General features: G+C 42.5%; 1 protein-coding gene across 2 annotated transcripts in view; it reads left to right on the top strand.

The window, feature by feature from the left end:
- The window catches only part of meis1b (Meis homeobox 1 b), an 80,595-nt gene extending 68,868 nt beyond the window's left edge, over positions 1-11,727 (top strand). Inside the window, exons 10-13 of one of the 2 annotated variants that reach the window (XM_061040250.1) lie at positions 1,679-1,737; positions 3,630-3,719; positions 4,519-4,618; positions 9,786-11,727. In XM_061040250.1, the coding sequence (XP_060896233.1) occupies positions 1,679-1,737; positions 3,630-3,719; positions 4,519-4,577 (208 nt within the window). In that variant the 3' untranslated portion in view covers positions 4,578-4,618; positions 9,786-11,727. The remainder of the gene's footprint in view (positions 1-1,678; positions 1,738-3,629; positions 3,720-4,518; positions 4,619-9,785) is intronic. The other variant, XM_061040251.1, reaches the window with a different exon arrangement.
- Positions 11,728-15,328: the final 3,601 nt, after the last annotated feature.

Here is a 15,328-nt window from a genome sequence, read left to right as displayed (position 1 = left end):
AGGAGTGCTAAAGGAATGCTTAGGCCTCCTCAACCATCCTTGCCCTCTTTCCCTCGCTCCTCCTTCCATATCTCCCCTGCAAAACAGGGAGGGAGAGGGTGTGTTGGTGATAAAACTCCAGACGTTCCCTCATTTGATGGTGCTCTGCCATGTCAGTGCATACTTGCATTCCTCCCTAGCTCTTTTTTGTTTCATTCCCCCCTGAAAGTCAAACATACTTTATTGTAACAAAAATTTGGCAAAATTGTAAAAACATCTAGAGAAAGGTTGATGAGTTCACTTTTTTTTATTTTTTTATTTTATTACAGAAACCTCCATGGTCAAAAATGAGAAATTTTGCTAGAATGGATTATAAAATATAACATAGAAATCATGAAAACCCATCACAATGCTGTCTCTACGCTACTCGCCATCTCCTAATACCCTTGAGCTCCAGCTTCAGAAGGTGATACAGGATAGGTAGCGTACGAAAAGATAGAGTGATCACTATAAAGCAGTAAAAGCACGGATATCAAAGTGATAAAAACGAGTCCCATTCACTAATTAGGGGTCAAACAGAAGCACCTGTTTGTGTCCTTTTGTTTCTCCCCCTCCTCCTCAGCGTCCCTAGATCTCTTAAACACTCCTTTTTCCAGCTTTAGAAGCATGGCCGTCTATTGTTTCCTTTAAAGTTAGCCTAATGCTGCTGCCCCCCCCCCCCCCTTTTTTTTTTAGAGATGAAATGGAAGTGTCCGGTGGGGAAACAGCAGGAACACATAAATCAAGTCAGAAGCCCCAAGAGCCCTCTCTCCCTGGGGTCATTACAGGTCAAAGGGTCATTTCACAATGGCTTAGGATGAGCAAGGCCAGAGCACAGCCTGTGTGAGGGCGTGGATGTGTGTGAATGGATGCAGGAGAGGGAGAGAGATTAAAAAAGATTGTGTGTGTGGCTGAGGATGATTTAAATATGAGTAACTGTGTGCACAATAAATGGTGTGCTTTTATAGGAGGTCACAGGGTAAAGAGGAGGCTGAATCTACCAAAACCTGCTCCTGTGAAAACACACACTAAAAAAAGGCTCCTGCTGTCACAGAGTAACACATGGTTACCTGTTTTAGCAGAGTATCACCCAAAACAATGCCTCTCACCAGTGGCAACATGACATGTTTCTGTCAGCAAACACTTTCCACACCGCCACCGAGCTCCAAGCCAAATGTGTAAAACAGTCAGCAAATCTCAGCTCGCCGAGAGGTGGAACGTCTCCAACAAAGTGAGATGCGTAGACGTGTTTCAAACAGGCAGGGAGAAAATCCCAGTTGAGCCTCGCCCCACAAAGACCCCAGTGTTTTCAGGCTGATGAGTCTGTGTGTAAGCAGAGGCGGTGCGAGTTTGTACAAGTTTGGGACTTCTGCATTTTCAGAAAACTTCCTCGGTTGTCAGAGATGTTAACATGTTACTTTTGCAGAATCTCGTTTTGGGCTTTTCAGAGGCTAAGGGTTGCTTGGAGGAGAATAATTTCTCCGCATCACTATTATGGTTTACTAAGAGAAAGAGACTGGTTTGGCAGTGTGTTTGTTTTTATGCTGTATGCCAAGATTTTCAAAGACCTAGTCAGCACTTTTGGTCTCATGATGTTTTGAGAAAAATACACTGACTCTGTTTCTAATGTTTCTTCCTTCTTGTTTTTCTTCTGCTGCAGGTTCATCAACGCCAGGAGGAGAATAGTGCAGCCCATGATCGACCAGTCAAACCGTGCAGGCAAGTCTCCTCTAGTTACTGTATTCAAGTCTCGCAGGCGAAAGCAGTCCATACTCCATGCACCCGGAGGCCCCTCGGCTGGTAAATACAGGACTGATGCCCCCCATCCTGGAATGTTCAAATCCTGTAGGGGGTTTTCCCCCTCTGCTGTGTCCTCTAAAATGACTGCCAAAATTAAGAACCAAAATTTTTAAACATTAACACCAACCATTAATCAACTTTGAAGTGGGGTGAGAAAGTTTTTATCAATTAAGAGATAAAATAATTTGCCTGTGAAAGAGTTAACGACGAGTGGATTTATTTGTTCTATCCCGTCAACAAAACTAGCTGTGTTCTCGGTAAAGTTTGCTTTTAACACCTTCCTTCCCCCTTTGCCAACAAGGCGAAGAAAAAAAAAAACATTAAATCCCTCCTCCCTCACTCAAACCAAAACATAAAGTGAACTACACTCATTTCTTTTTTGGGGTGACCGTTGTTTGGCTCTTTGGCTACAGACCTGTTTTTACCCCCTTATCCCTTTAAACCCCCCCCCCCCCTCCCCCCTTTTCAACCGCTATTTGTGGCTGTTTCAAGGAGTGAGGGGAGCGAATGAACGGTCCCCCTGGTGCATGGCTTGGTTTGGACTGCCATAAACTTTATTACCTGTAATAGGGGTCAGAGGTCAGGGTGGCATTAGGGGCGCAGTAAAGTTCAAAGGCATTCAGTGGGGCTGAGTTCTTGCTTTTGCTTGACTGACCCCCAAACAGCCTGAATCAAAGGTAAGTGGATTTCTATGAGCGCCGAACAATGGAGGTCAGCGAAAAAATAAGAAGTCTATCAGGTTTCACTTAGCCTCACTGCTTAAAGGCAGTATTTATTAGATAAAGCATTCAGGTAGGAGCACATTCTGAGGCCATTTAGCAAGCGTGAGTTGACCTTTTTAGAGCGTCCGCCTGGAGCTCATTTCTTTTCTTTTGATCATGTATTTAATCATACATCTATAGGGGCAAAACATCTTAGAAATACACAGGTTTAAGTCCTAAAGTGCTGTTTATGTACATTATTGTCATGAGTGTTAGAGTGTTCTTTAAACCTGTATCTCAGGTTGGCATTACAGGCCGCAAATGTGCTGTGATATAACAACTTAGAAAAGAAAAAAAGTATTTATGTAGAGTTGTTAAATAAAAGCTCAACCCAACTTCCTTTATACAACCCCTTTCATACAAATATGCGACCAAAAGTGCTCAATGTGGGACCAAAGAGACATACAACAAGAAAAAAGGTTGACAACAATAAATACAGTTTTCATCGCTAAAAGAATGACTGTGAGAAACGTATTAGAAGACATTAAAAATGAAGTCAGTGTAAAGTTAAATAAGTCAAAACCAACACTAGGGATAAACCTGATGTAAATACAGTAACATTTGGACAAAGGCTACAGCATAACTAAATATAAAAAGGCCAGATAATATAGGTCCTTATTTTGCTTCTAACATACCAGGAGGGCTTTCCATTTAGATACAAATTATTTTATCAACACCAGGACTCCAGTCATGTTCGCAGGCTTTCTTGGTTTTAAAACAGTCCCTCTGTTGAAAACAGTTTTCACTTGATTTAAAAAAAAAAAAAAACATTTCTTGTGCTTCTTAAATGCACAATAGTGTGTGTTGACCACTCTCAGTCCGATCCCTATCAGAGAGTTTAGATGCATTCAAGTCTACCAGAAGCTTACAGTGCAGAGCCGGCTGTACAGACACGGAGCACAGAGACGTTAAAAGACTATAGCGGCTGCCTATGCGTGCACAGGCCGACAGATGATCCTGCTTCGGCCACTGAGCCTTAATTAAAAGCACTAATTGACCACTCCGTCCCCTCCCTCCATCCCTCCCTCTGTCTCCTCCCTCCATCCACAGTAAGTCAAGGAGCTCCCTACAATCCAGATGGCCAGCCGATGGGGGGCTTCGTCATGGACGGCCAGCAGCACATGGGAATCAGACCACCTGGTAATGCTTTCTCTGTGTCTGTCCCTTTCTTTCCTCCCATCTCTCTTCTTTCTTTCCTCACTGTCCTCCTTCTTTCCCCTTTATTGAGTCTCGCCTCATCCTATTCATCCCTTCTTTCTCAACCTTTTTGCTCTCTTTTTTCATCTTCTCACAGTATCTCTAGTCGTTTCGTATAATGGTGGTGAAGTGTAATCTAGGTTCCACGTTCATCCTTAAAACCAGTGATAAAGATACGCACATTCTGTACACACGCACACAGCCGCTTCCCCCTCCCTCGACAGACACAAACCAGAACAGGTGTGGTCAATCACATTACACAAGCATCTCCTTCCTCCCGCACTCCCACTCCCTCTCGGCTTTTGGTCGGTCCCTCTCTCTCTCACGTCATCAGGTCTAATCCCAGAGTTTGTCCTTAAGCTTCTCTCCTCCTCTCCTCTATCCCCTGTTTTCTGGGATTCTCTCAAGTCTCTAACCCTATCTCACCCTACACTCAAAGTCAGCAGGTTTGGATAAACTGCCAGGCTACTTAACCCCCCACCCCCCCCCCTCCTACCATTACCCTGCCCTGCCAGATTAAAGCCAGTCCACGCCGCTGCTATGTTGTCTGTTAAATTAGTTTCACAGGGGGAAAAAAATCTCTGGTATGAAGATGTGTTTCAGTTTGCAAAACATTTTCCAGGTCAAACTTGGTTGCAATGACTTTATAAATGTCTTTAATAACTTTTGTTACATTTCAGTGACAAGATGCCCCTTTATATGGGTTTACGAAATTTAAATCCACTGTATCTGTGTTTCTCAGGACCCATGGGTGGCATGGGCATGAACATGGGCATGGAAGGTCAGTGGCACTACATGTAGCCCTGCCCCAGTCCGACCGGTCGCAACACACAAAGGAGGATGTAAGTACACATGGACACACACTACTGACCTACACCTTCAGTAAAAAAAAAAATGTAGATATGTGATCATGTGTTAATATAAGACAAAACAAATATTAAAATGAAAATGTATGTGAGATTCTAACAGTTTAAGACCATGTATTTGAAACGACAATTCTCCAAGGCGTTTTTTTTTCTTGTTGCAAACAGAGTTCTGTTTTTCCAAGGTTGATTTTTCTCTGTTATTCTCTCTGTAACTGTCCCGCCCTCGCTCTGGTGATAAGAGCCTTTGATCACAACCTTGTAACTCTGTGTATGAAATGTGTGTTTCCAAGTGTGTGTGTGTGTGTGTGTGTGTGTGTGTGTGTGTGTGTGTGTGTGTGTGTGTGTGTGTGTGTGTGTGTGTGTGTGTGTGTGTGTGTGTGTGTGTGTGTGTGTGTGTGTGTGTGTGTGTGTGTGTGTGTGTGGAGCTGTTTTGCTCTGTCACATATCCAATAGCTACACAACTTCATATCAGGGAGGGAGAGGAAAGAAGGAAAAAACAGACAGTAGACATGCATGTGTAGAAGTACTATTATACTAATAACCCGCAGCGATTGCTAATAATAAGCAGTGACTCAATTCTGTTTTATGGGTAGAACAAATAAACTCTAATATTTCAAAGTTGTTCTTAGTTAACCATGATGCATTTTGTGTGCGGTTTGGTACACATGTTTTTATTAATTACTCTGTCAAAATGTGTGTGTGTGTGTGTGTGTGTGTGTGTGTGTGTGTGTGTGTGTGTGTGCGTGTGCGCACCAACATATTGGAGAAGAAAGAGGGCGAATGGGGCAAAGTATGGAGAAGGAGGGGGGTCTTGATGAGAGGGAAAGAAGGCGGGGATGGGTAGGGACAGGGGGGCTGGGTGGTGAGACTGGGTGTGGGATGGGGTGGGGGGGCAGGTAGGACGTTTCCATGGCAACAGACTGATTGGCAAAAATGTAAGCAGTCTTCACTGGTGCAAGGAGAGAGAAAGGCAAGTGAGCGCCCCCTAAGTGTCATAAATCTGCCGGGTTGCTGTTGATGCATGAGCCACATTAATATATACACTAACCAGCTAGAAGAGCCCCCCCCCCCTTCTCTCTCCCTTTATCCCTCCCTCTCTCCCTCTCTTGCACTCTATATATTTTTGTAAATACGAGCTCTGTCTTACTCCCTGTTTGGGGTTTTTCTCACTCTCTCTCACAAAAACACCTTCTTTCTTTCTCTCTTTAATTCTCTGCCTCTCTCTCTTTCTCTCACCTCCTCTCCCCCCCCCCCCTCCATCTCTCTCCCTGTCCCTCTTGCCCCAGGGCCAAATAGACTCCCACATAATTCTGGATGTATACTAGCTTGGTGTTGTCTCAGTGCACAGTGGGTTTTAAAAGTGGCTAGGGGTCCAATTGTTATGAGATATCATTGTTGTGTATTTGTCTGAATTAGTGTGTTGTGTGAACATGTGTGTATACAATATAAAAAATTGTCATATGTGAAAATACACGCGTTTGCCCATATATGTGGGTGTCTGCACGCACAAAAGTGTGTGCATGTGTGTGTGTGTATGTGTGTGTGTGTATGTGCATGTGTGTGTATGGTAATAGGATTACTCCTGGCACAGGGAGGGGACACAAACTAGTGCAAAATGGAGGAGGTAGCCAGCAGGGTATGGGGCTTAGCTGGGCCTAATTGACTAGATCCAAATTAAATATGCCATCACCAGAGGTGTGACCAATGGATTTGACTTATTCAGTTTACAAAAATAGAGACCATTAACCCTCCACAAAATGTGTGTGTGCGAGTGTGTGTATGTGTGTCACAATGAAAATATTGCCACCCTTGTTTTTATCACAAATGTCCACAACAACCAAAGCCAAGACAGAAAATCTTACACACAGTGGCATCTTTCAGGGTTGAAATGCAGGGAGACATGCTAATAGAGAGGCTGTGCTTTCAGAATGAGACATGTGAGTGTATGGGTCTGTGTTTATGTGAGCGAGTGTGTAAACATGAGGACTGGTTCTCTGTGTCCAAGCTGCCTCTTTCCAGCAGCTGCTAGCCTTCCCAGCAGACCTTGCTTTAAACAGCCTCAATTTGCCTGCTGAATCTCGTAATTGGGCCACCAGAGGAATCCTCTGCGAGACGGGCAAAGCGCAGAGAAGACGAGCAGACAGCGGAGGAAAAGGGGTGGGGTGTGGGGGGGTGTGAAGAGATGGTGAGCAAGGGAAGCATGAACGACATGAGGGAGGGGTAAGAGGGAGTAAAAGAGGAAGGAAGGAAGGAAGAAGAAGAAACAGGAAAATGTACTCTTCCTCTGTACTAGCTTCTGTACAGCTTTATTAGCTAACGCTTGCTAGCTGCTAGCTTGTCTCAGTCAAAAACTGCTACTTTCCTTTCTAGGTCAATTAAATGTAAGCGATGTGTTATATTCTTTCATGACCAATTAAATTAATAGGTTATTACAAGAGGGGGGGAAACCGTTATCCTATTTGATTAAGAGAGCACAGGTTCATTATATTTTATAAGCAATTTTCATTAGCAGAGTTGAGGTTTTGTTACCGCGGGGCTAAATTGAGCGGTTATTGTCACGAGGAGTGCTGAGCCTTGATACAGAAGGTGTGCCTAGCAGTCACACTGCAACATTAGTTAAAACTAAAGCCAATTAGTCGTGCTCAGTGAAAAGGGTTATGCTTTCCATCCAGTGATGATTACAGAGCTTAGATCCCCTTGCGAAACAATACACCTGTCAGCAGAGATGAAGCCCAGCAAGTGAAGCAGAAGCGAGCCGAGCCTTTGATAGCGGACCAGAATGACTCTGGGATGACCCTTACCCCCTTTCCGTTTTTCCTCTCTTTCCCTGCTTTCCCTTTTTCCCTTTTTCCACGGAATTAGCCAGGGGTGGCCTACTGAAAAACAGCAATTTCCAGATTTAGGACATAGTTGTCACAGGGTGGAAAAATTAATTATGTCACACAGTGTATGGATTTTTTTCCCAGCCCTCCCCACTCTCAGCTTTTTCCCCAAAATGTTGGGGTAGAACGCTCGAGTGAACGCTGCCTGTAACCCCTTTGCTGCCAGTCTCGGCTGGAGACCCTTTGTCCCAGGATACCCTGCTCCAATCATTAAGCGCAAATTTGTTAACCTTCTGCTGAGGGGTCAAGATCCCTCCCCTCCCCTCCCACCCCCACTACCACACGCCCTCGCACCGTCACCCCCACTCTCAACTTCTCCTTCTGGTAGATGAACTTTTACTATTAACGAACATTGGAGAAACAGGTCCCGATGGGGATTTCGTGCCCCTTGGTATTGTCCATGTGAATGTGTGTCCCTGTTGTTTGGCCCCACTGGAATCCCCATTGGAGTTCAAGAAAAGAGGCCTACAGCTCAATGTATTGATTGGCTTATTAAGTGAAAAACCTTATTAGCAACGTGTGCTCTTTCAAGCACACATAGTGTTTATTAGGACCTTTACAACGACTTACTTCAGTCATCAGGACGCTAATGCTATTAAGGCAATGATTTTCTTTTTTTGAAGGTTTGAATATAGTCATAGATGATAATTTCTGCGTTGGTACTTGTAAATCAACCAACCAAATTAAGATTTTTGTTTGTCTTTGAGTAATGTATATTTCGTTGTACAGACTCACAACTTGCTTTAAATGTTAACACAATCTCCCCAGCATTTGAGCTAGCATTGCTAATAGCTAAGCTTGTTGTAGTACCACAGGTTATGAACCACAATAGAAAGGTCACAGGTTTGATGCCATTAGATCCAGAAAGCTACGTGACCCCAACCACCTCGCTCATTAAAAGGAAGCTAATTGGAACATGTGCAGCCAACATCATAGCTCACCTTCTCTTCTGTAAGTCGCACCCATTCTCTTCGGTAGCTCAGGTGAAAAGTGATGGAGGAGGGAATTAGCGATGGCCTTGTCCTCCTCCCGCTTCACCTCATTGTCCTTTTCCCTGCCCAGCCTTTGTGTCATTTGTAGTGGCCCTCATGTTTTTTTGTTTTTTTGGCAAACGCGTGGATGGGCCCCTGGTGCTCTCAGGTGACATGTGGTTGTGAGCTTCGCCACTTCTCTTTGGTTTTGACAACAATGGCTGTGGTAAAGAGATGGATTGCGGCTATTGTTGGCTTTAAAGAGAGGCATGCTCGGAGGGAACGGGGCAAAGATGGATTTCTTCACGTCATTTTTCATTGTATGAGAGAGGATTAATGACAAACAGAAGGTTGCATCAGTTTCAGGGTTTTTGGTTGATTAGAACCGAAGTTGTAGTGGCAGGAAAGGAAACTGTTAAATCAAGATTGCATTGTGAGTCATGTTCATACTGACCTGGAAGAGTTTCTATGGTGACTGGAAGTGATCAAAGAAAGAATCCAAGTCTAATTTTGTAGTCAAGTTAAACTGATTATCCAGGAAATGTTAAGTACTGGACCTTGATATCACTTCAAGTCGATCGTGTGTGTTTGGTCACTAAGTCCTCTCCTCCTGTTAAATAAGCATTACTGAGGGTGTAGGATTAACTCACTAAACCCTGCAATAGCTCTCTCTATCTCTCTAGTACATCCACATAGTCTTAGTGAAGGGCTGTTTTTGGACTGTACTTTGACCCAGATTAGTACCATGTTGTGTTTGAAGAAGTTGCCACAAACTCCACTTCTCCTCATCAACCTTAAGGTGCTATTGCTCTGAAAATGTAACATGAGAGTCTTTTTTTCTGAAGTCTACTGTGAGCTATTGTCATATTTAATGAATGATTAATAGCATCTTAGTCATTCTAAGTTTTTTTTTTTTGTTTGCATTTAGATTCTTTCTGCCCTAGTGACTGAGAAATACACAACGTTCCAAGAGATTATTATTTAAATGTATTTGCAAATACATTGTTTTTTGGAGTTTTGGATGTATTGCATGTTAATACTATGACCAAATGTAATGTTCAAAATGTATCATTCCTTCCTGATAAACCTTTTTGTTTTAAGAACAACGGCACTGACTTTCCCTGTGCTGTGTAATTAGTGGATGAAGTTAAAGGCCTTCACATAACAGTGACACTGTCTGAGTGGAAACCCTTAAAATTCACAACAGACTACAATCTGTCCCAAATTAAATATCTCCTTCTATCTGTGCAAATCAGTAATTGGTTAACCATTGATCTCTTCTCTCCTTAGAACCGCAGGGCAAACCAGAGCATCATGGGTCTCACAGAGGCCTACACGGCACGGCAACAGGACTTCTCGACTTCCTGATGACAACAGCTACCACCTCTGTCCGCCTTCAAGACCCAACGTTTTCTTTGACTGACATCTGCAACGTGGAAACTTTCCATGACTGCCTTCTTTACTTTTTCTATGTATCCAGTGCTGGCGATGCACGGAAGATCCAGCCTCGTCCAATCCAGATGACCCCCTGTCCCGACAGACCCCCTGCTTCTACTCTGGTTTGGCACTAGACTCCGCCGTCTTGCCTCTGCCCAATAGGATCACAGGGATTCCTCCATTAAAAGTGATTGCGATTGAAAGCATTGATGACACACAAGAGACACACTGTGTTCTTTGCCTGTACCTTCGGTGAATGCACAGCTGGTGATATATTCTAGACTCTTTGGAAAACAAAAGAGACTTCCTGTGAAGAGCAATTCGCTCTTTGGGATGATGGAATTGGACCAAGGAGAAGCCAATGTCTGTATCTGACAGGACACTCACAAAGCAAAAGAGGTGCCCTTTAAAAAAATATAGCGGATTGAAACATGAAAGGAGGGGTGGCAAGACAAAAGAAATTAAAAGTATAACTTTATCAACCCTGGTTTGAGAAGTGAGTGGAGAAAAAAATATACTGTATACTGTTGTAAAATTACGCTGGACTCTCACAAGAACTGGGAATTTAAGTATTGTAAATTCTATTGTATTGTTCTGCATATTATGTTGTTTCTAATAGATTTTTTTAAAAAAGGATGTGAACTTTTTCTCTTTTTTCTCATTTCTTTCCACACTATGTGTGTGCAGTCTCTCCATTCAATTTGACCTCTTGCCCCTCCCTCCATTGAATCACAATGCATTTTTTTAAAAGAAAAAAAAAGTGAATAAACGGACAATTTCGATCAGTCTGTCATTTTCGCAGGCCTTTATTTGATTGGTAAGAGTTTGATAGCGATACATATGCACTGTTGTTTTACATACAGTACACACAATCCATCCACAACATACCAGGGTGCAGCTAACTTGTGTCACTGTTGCGGTGTCTTCACCTTTTTTTGGTGATTTTTCTTTGCAGCTTTTCACATCAGATTCAGTTGAATATGTGTTACTCTATTGGTGGGAAGTTTTTTCTTTTTTGGTATAACAAAATCATGAAATACTCAACTCATTGAATTAACTCCAAAAACAATAAAATCAAGCTTAACACTGTTTCTGAGGAGCTAACAACACTGGTTGTTAAGGTTTGTTTTTTTATCCAATTGTTCAATTTCACCTTTTATCCATGACAGACACATAATATAGGTCAATGTGGCTGAAAAGCAGGCTAACAGACATGATAAAAGAGCTCTTTAAACAATCTAAAGAAATCACTGTAGATCAGATACCACAACAACGTGTCCCACAAACATGTTTCCTCTGTTTCCTCTCCATGCAAGTCTGTGATTAAGGGCCTCTGAGTCTATAAAGTGTCCTATTGATGTGTTTTATGTCACAAGGCCGAGGACTAACATGGCCAGTGGATTCTCTTCCCCCTCTGTGTTTGATGGAGTCTGATTACAGGTAGAGGCAGAGGCAACAGGAAAACACAATTTATACTACAATCCATTCATTTTTGAGTTAACCAGATGATGTAATGCTGATTAGCAGACAGGAGAGAATGTAAAAGTCACTGTGTGTGTGTGTGTGTGTGTGTGTGTGTGCGTGCGTGCGTGGTGTGTGCGAAGGGGGATGAGTGTGTGTGCATATGTGCTTGAGTGGGTTATCAATGCATTCATTATCCATAGCTTCAAACATGTATTACGCACATCTTTAAGATTCCTTTGAAGACAAGTCATGTTTCTTATGCTTTTCCTTTGAAGGGTATATATGTACATCTGTGTTGTAAATAAATACTTTTTTTGTTCAAATAACAGAACTCAGAACTAGTCTCACATTATCTTCCTACATGCAGATATGAAATATAAACACATACATGTTGCTACAAGTGAAGATAAATCAGGCACGGACATGTTATAATGTACACAAATGCCCATTGAAGAGAGAAGGTCCATTTATTCTTAAAGAACCATACACTTAAGTCAACCTTTCTGCCTTTTGCTGTGGATAATGTGCAGCTAATGCATGCGTTCTGCTGTCATTTTCTCACATATGGAGAGGAGGAGGCGATGCGAGGAAAGAAGAGGTCGGCAAGAAAGCGAATTATCCTTCGTTTAGCATTAAAATTCATTTAGGTAAAATTGCGACAAACGTGTAAATGGGAAGATTAGTTCTCCCTCACGCCTTGTTGCCCGCAGTCAAAGAGCTCCGCGCTCTGCAGCCGATGCTGTCTCCGGGTAACACTGCACGTCAGGAGGCAGAGGTTGAGACGAGAGGAGAGGAGCCGAGCGAGTTTTGTCTAATTGATACATTTCGGAGAGCAACACTGGTTCTTAAAGCCTCTCTTTCTCAACACCAGCGAACAAGTGAGAGTCTGTTTTATCCCAAACAATATGCGCGTGTAAATCAATACTCTCTCCTCTCTCTATCTATCTGCTTCGCGCAACAATTGTGTTTTTACTGCCTTTGCCCAAGTGAATGCTATTTACACTAAAGGAGAAGAAGAAGGGGGGAAAAGACACGCTCTTAGAAAAAACTCGGCGACGTTTTAATTGCTTCGCCTCTCCACCATTGCTGGAAAATCCGAGGCTGTGAAATGTGAATTCCTGAGCCTGTGGCCGCTGGGAGCTGTGGAGACTGTGGAGGAGAAAGCCCATGCTTGACTGCCCTCTTTAGGGAGGCCTGGTAACTGTCCGGGCAGGGACGTTTTGGAGATGGCGCACTGCAACGCCTATCTTTTACGCACGGTCGTAAACGACACACACAAACGCGTTTGGAAGTTTGATAAAAGTACAAAAGCTCGGACGACAAACAAGCAGAATGGAAACCAAAATTACACTACAAAGACTGATTAAATACGACACATTTTTATCATCTCTTTTTTATATGTGATCAAAAATATGGCGAAATAAAAGTTGTTACAATACATTTTTATTTCCTTAGTTGTGCTGAAAGCACATGATAAAAGAGGACATTTTACAATAATCAAGAGAGGCATTTAATTGATTTAGACTCTTGTATTAACTTTTAATTTCACCCTCTGAACATGACTGATGACTGCTTTTAAGACCAAGTTTTTGGTTAAATGATAATCCTTGATATTATCTAGTAAGTCATAATCAAAAACGGCTTCAGTGTTTGTTCTTTGCAATTTTGTGATCAATATCAAGTTTTAAGAAATAAATCCATGCATGTGATTTTGCAGCTTGAAGGACATTTTGATCACAGCTGACCTATATTTCTGATGAAGTAGGAATGCAGCTTTTAAATGTTTGTCTTCATACGTTTATATCATTTTAAGCTATAATTTATCAGAAGTTTGACTTGTTCTGATTCCAAAGTTGAGAGCTCAATAGTCATTTGAAGTTAATGGTGATTTTGGACCTTTACCCACCCCTGGTTATGTTGCACACAGAAAAAAAAACACACACGTATGTGCTCATTGTGACCGCGGAGTGAACTGCCAGGGTAATGAATGGAGCAGAAATGTGTTCCAGAGCAGTGGAGGTGCCCGGACAGGCCTGTCTTCCTCCCACAACAACGCAGATATTTATGTGTCTTTATGGTGGAAACAGGGAACTTGGACCAGAAACCATGCGCCTCGTGTTCTCTCGATTCTGCACTACAAGCCATGACATATCACAGCGGCAATTTTGTGTTCGGATTTATTCATTAAAACCACCGCTTTTCACTGGTTGCTGAATGCAGGGGCCTGCTGTATGCTTCATCTTCTTTTTCTGTTGATTTTTAAAAGAGCTTATTTCCAACTTCATGCAAAATCAAAACGTTTACGCGCACCATTTTGCGTCAATCATTTGCATCTTCTTTTCATTCCTTTTTTTATATTTTCTAAAACCAAATATGTATTTGTATTTTTCACAAAAGCTAGAATTTGAGTTAAGAGTTTAATATGTTTTAAAAACGAAATCAAACTAAGATTACAGTTGTTAAAAACGTAAATAAAGGAACTTCTTAATTTTTATTTTCCCTTTACTTCGTCAGAGAGCTAGAAGTAAAATGCTCGCCGTAATATTTGCAGTGTAGATCAAGCAATGCGGCCTCTACATCGCCAAGTTTAGGGGAAAAACAGGTCAAAGAAAGAGTGGAGGTTTAAGGAGAACAAGCAGCAAAACAATACACCACCGATGCATTTCCAGTTATTCCAATGCGAAAATCATTATACAGGAAACAGGCATGTGGCTGAGATGACATGTCAATATCTTGGCTACTTTATGAAATCAATATGGGCACAAACATAAATTAAACAGCAGCACCTAAACACCACACAGAACAAACTTTCCAAACCCTTAAAAAACCTCCACCTTCAAAGGTCGCGCGGCAGCCGGTTCGAAACAAAAGGAGGGAAAAGGAGTGAGAGAAAAACAAAAATCTGCTGGTAAAGAGAGAGAGAGAGAGAGAGAGAGAGAGAGAGAGAGAGAGAGAAGAGAGGAGGACTGTTGAGCGGGGGCCATTTTGGATGTCATCTGTCTCCTTGGCGACGGGACCCCGGCCCTCAAAAGCCCCTTGGGCGCACGGATTGTTTGAGAGGAGCCCGCTATTTTGCGCAGCATCATTTATCACTGTCACCACATAATGATTCCCCTCGCAGCTCCTTATTGATGTTTGTAATTGCATTATCTCATAAGGGGGGATGATCAATGGAGCCGAGAGGAGCATGGAGGGGTCAGGAGATGTCGGATTGCTGTTTGTCCGTTTAATGCAACCAGGCTCTCATTATCTGCAGCCTCTCTGCGTCCAGGCTAAGTAACGTTTGGTCTGCTCTCCTCTGAGCTTTCACAGAGAGGAGAGGGAGAGGGGAGGAAGAGAAGAAGGAGGGGTAAAGCTCGTTTCATTTGTTCAACCCCAAGCCACTGCAGATAAAAAAAAAATTAGAAATGCAAAGAAGGGAGAAAGGCAAGTGAAAGTAAAGTGATTAAGTGTTGTGTTATTAGTTCCATTACGTCTGAAAAACGAGATTCTGGATTAAAGCACACAGCTTTAGGCTCTTAGGCATCCGTCTTGTAGTGGTCATATAACTTGTGATAATTAAACACATCTATAATACTGTGTCCTTGTGGTTTAAGTGTTCAAATTGCGTATGCATATATGGAGAAAGAAACAACAGGAGAAACTGGCGACACAATGTTGAACTATATTATTCTGGGATTTTTTTTGTTGCTCTGTCGAAAAAAGAAGTCCTTTTGGGAGTAGTAAGATATATAAAGCATTTGCAGAGGCTCGTGTTGTGGGGGGGATGAAGTCATGAGATCCAGTTTCAGAGCCCGACTGTGGCCCGTGTCAAACAAAATGCGATACTCTCGCTTTCCAAACGACCATAAGGAACACCGACGTAATCACTATGACGTGAGTAACATCAAATGCCCCCCCACACACCAAACACATCTTTTACCACAAGAATT

Source organism: Labrus mixtus, chromosome 6 (genome assembly GCF_963584025.1).
Source record: "Labrus mixtus chromosome 6, fLabMix1.1, whole genome shotgun sequence".
Lineage (NCBI taxonomy): Eukaryota > Metazoa > Chordata > Actinopteri > Labriformes > Labridae > Labrus > Labrus mixtus.
Note: the sequence above shows the minus strand (reverse complement) of the source record. Positions and strands in the feature narration are given on the sequence as shown.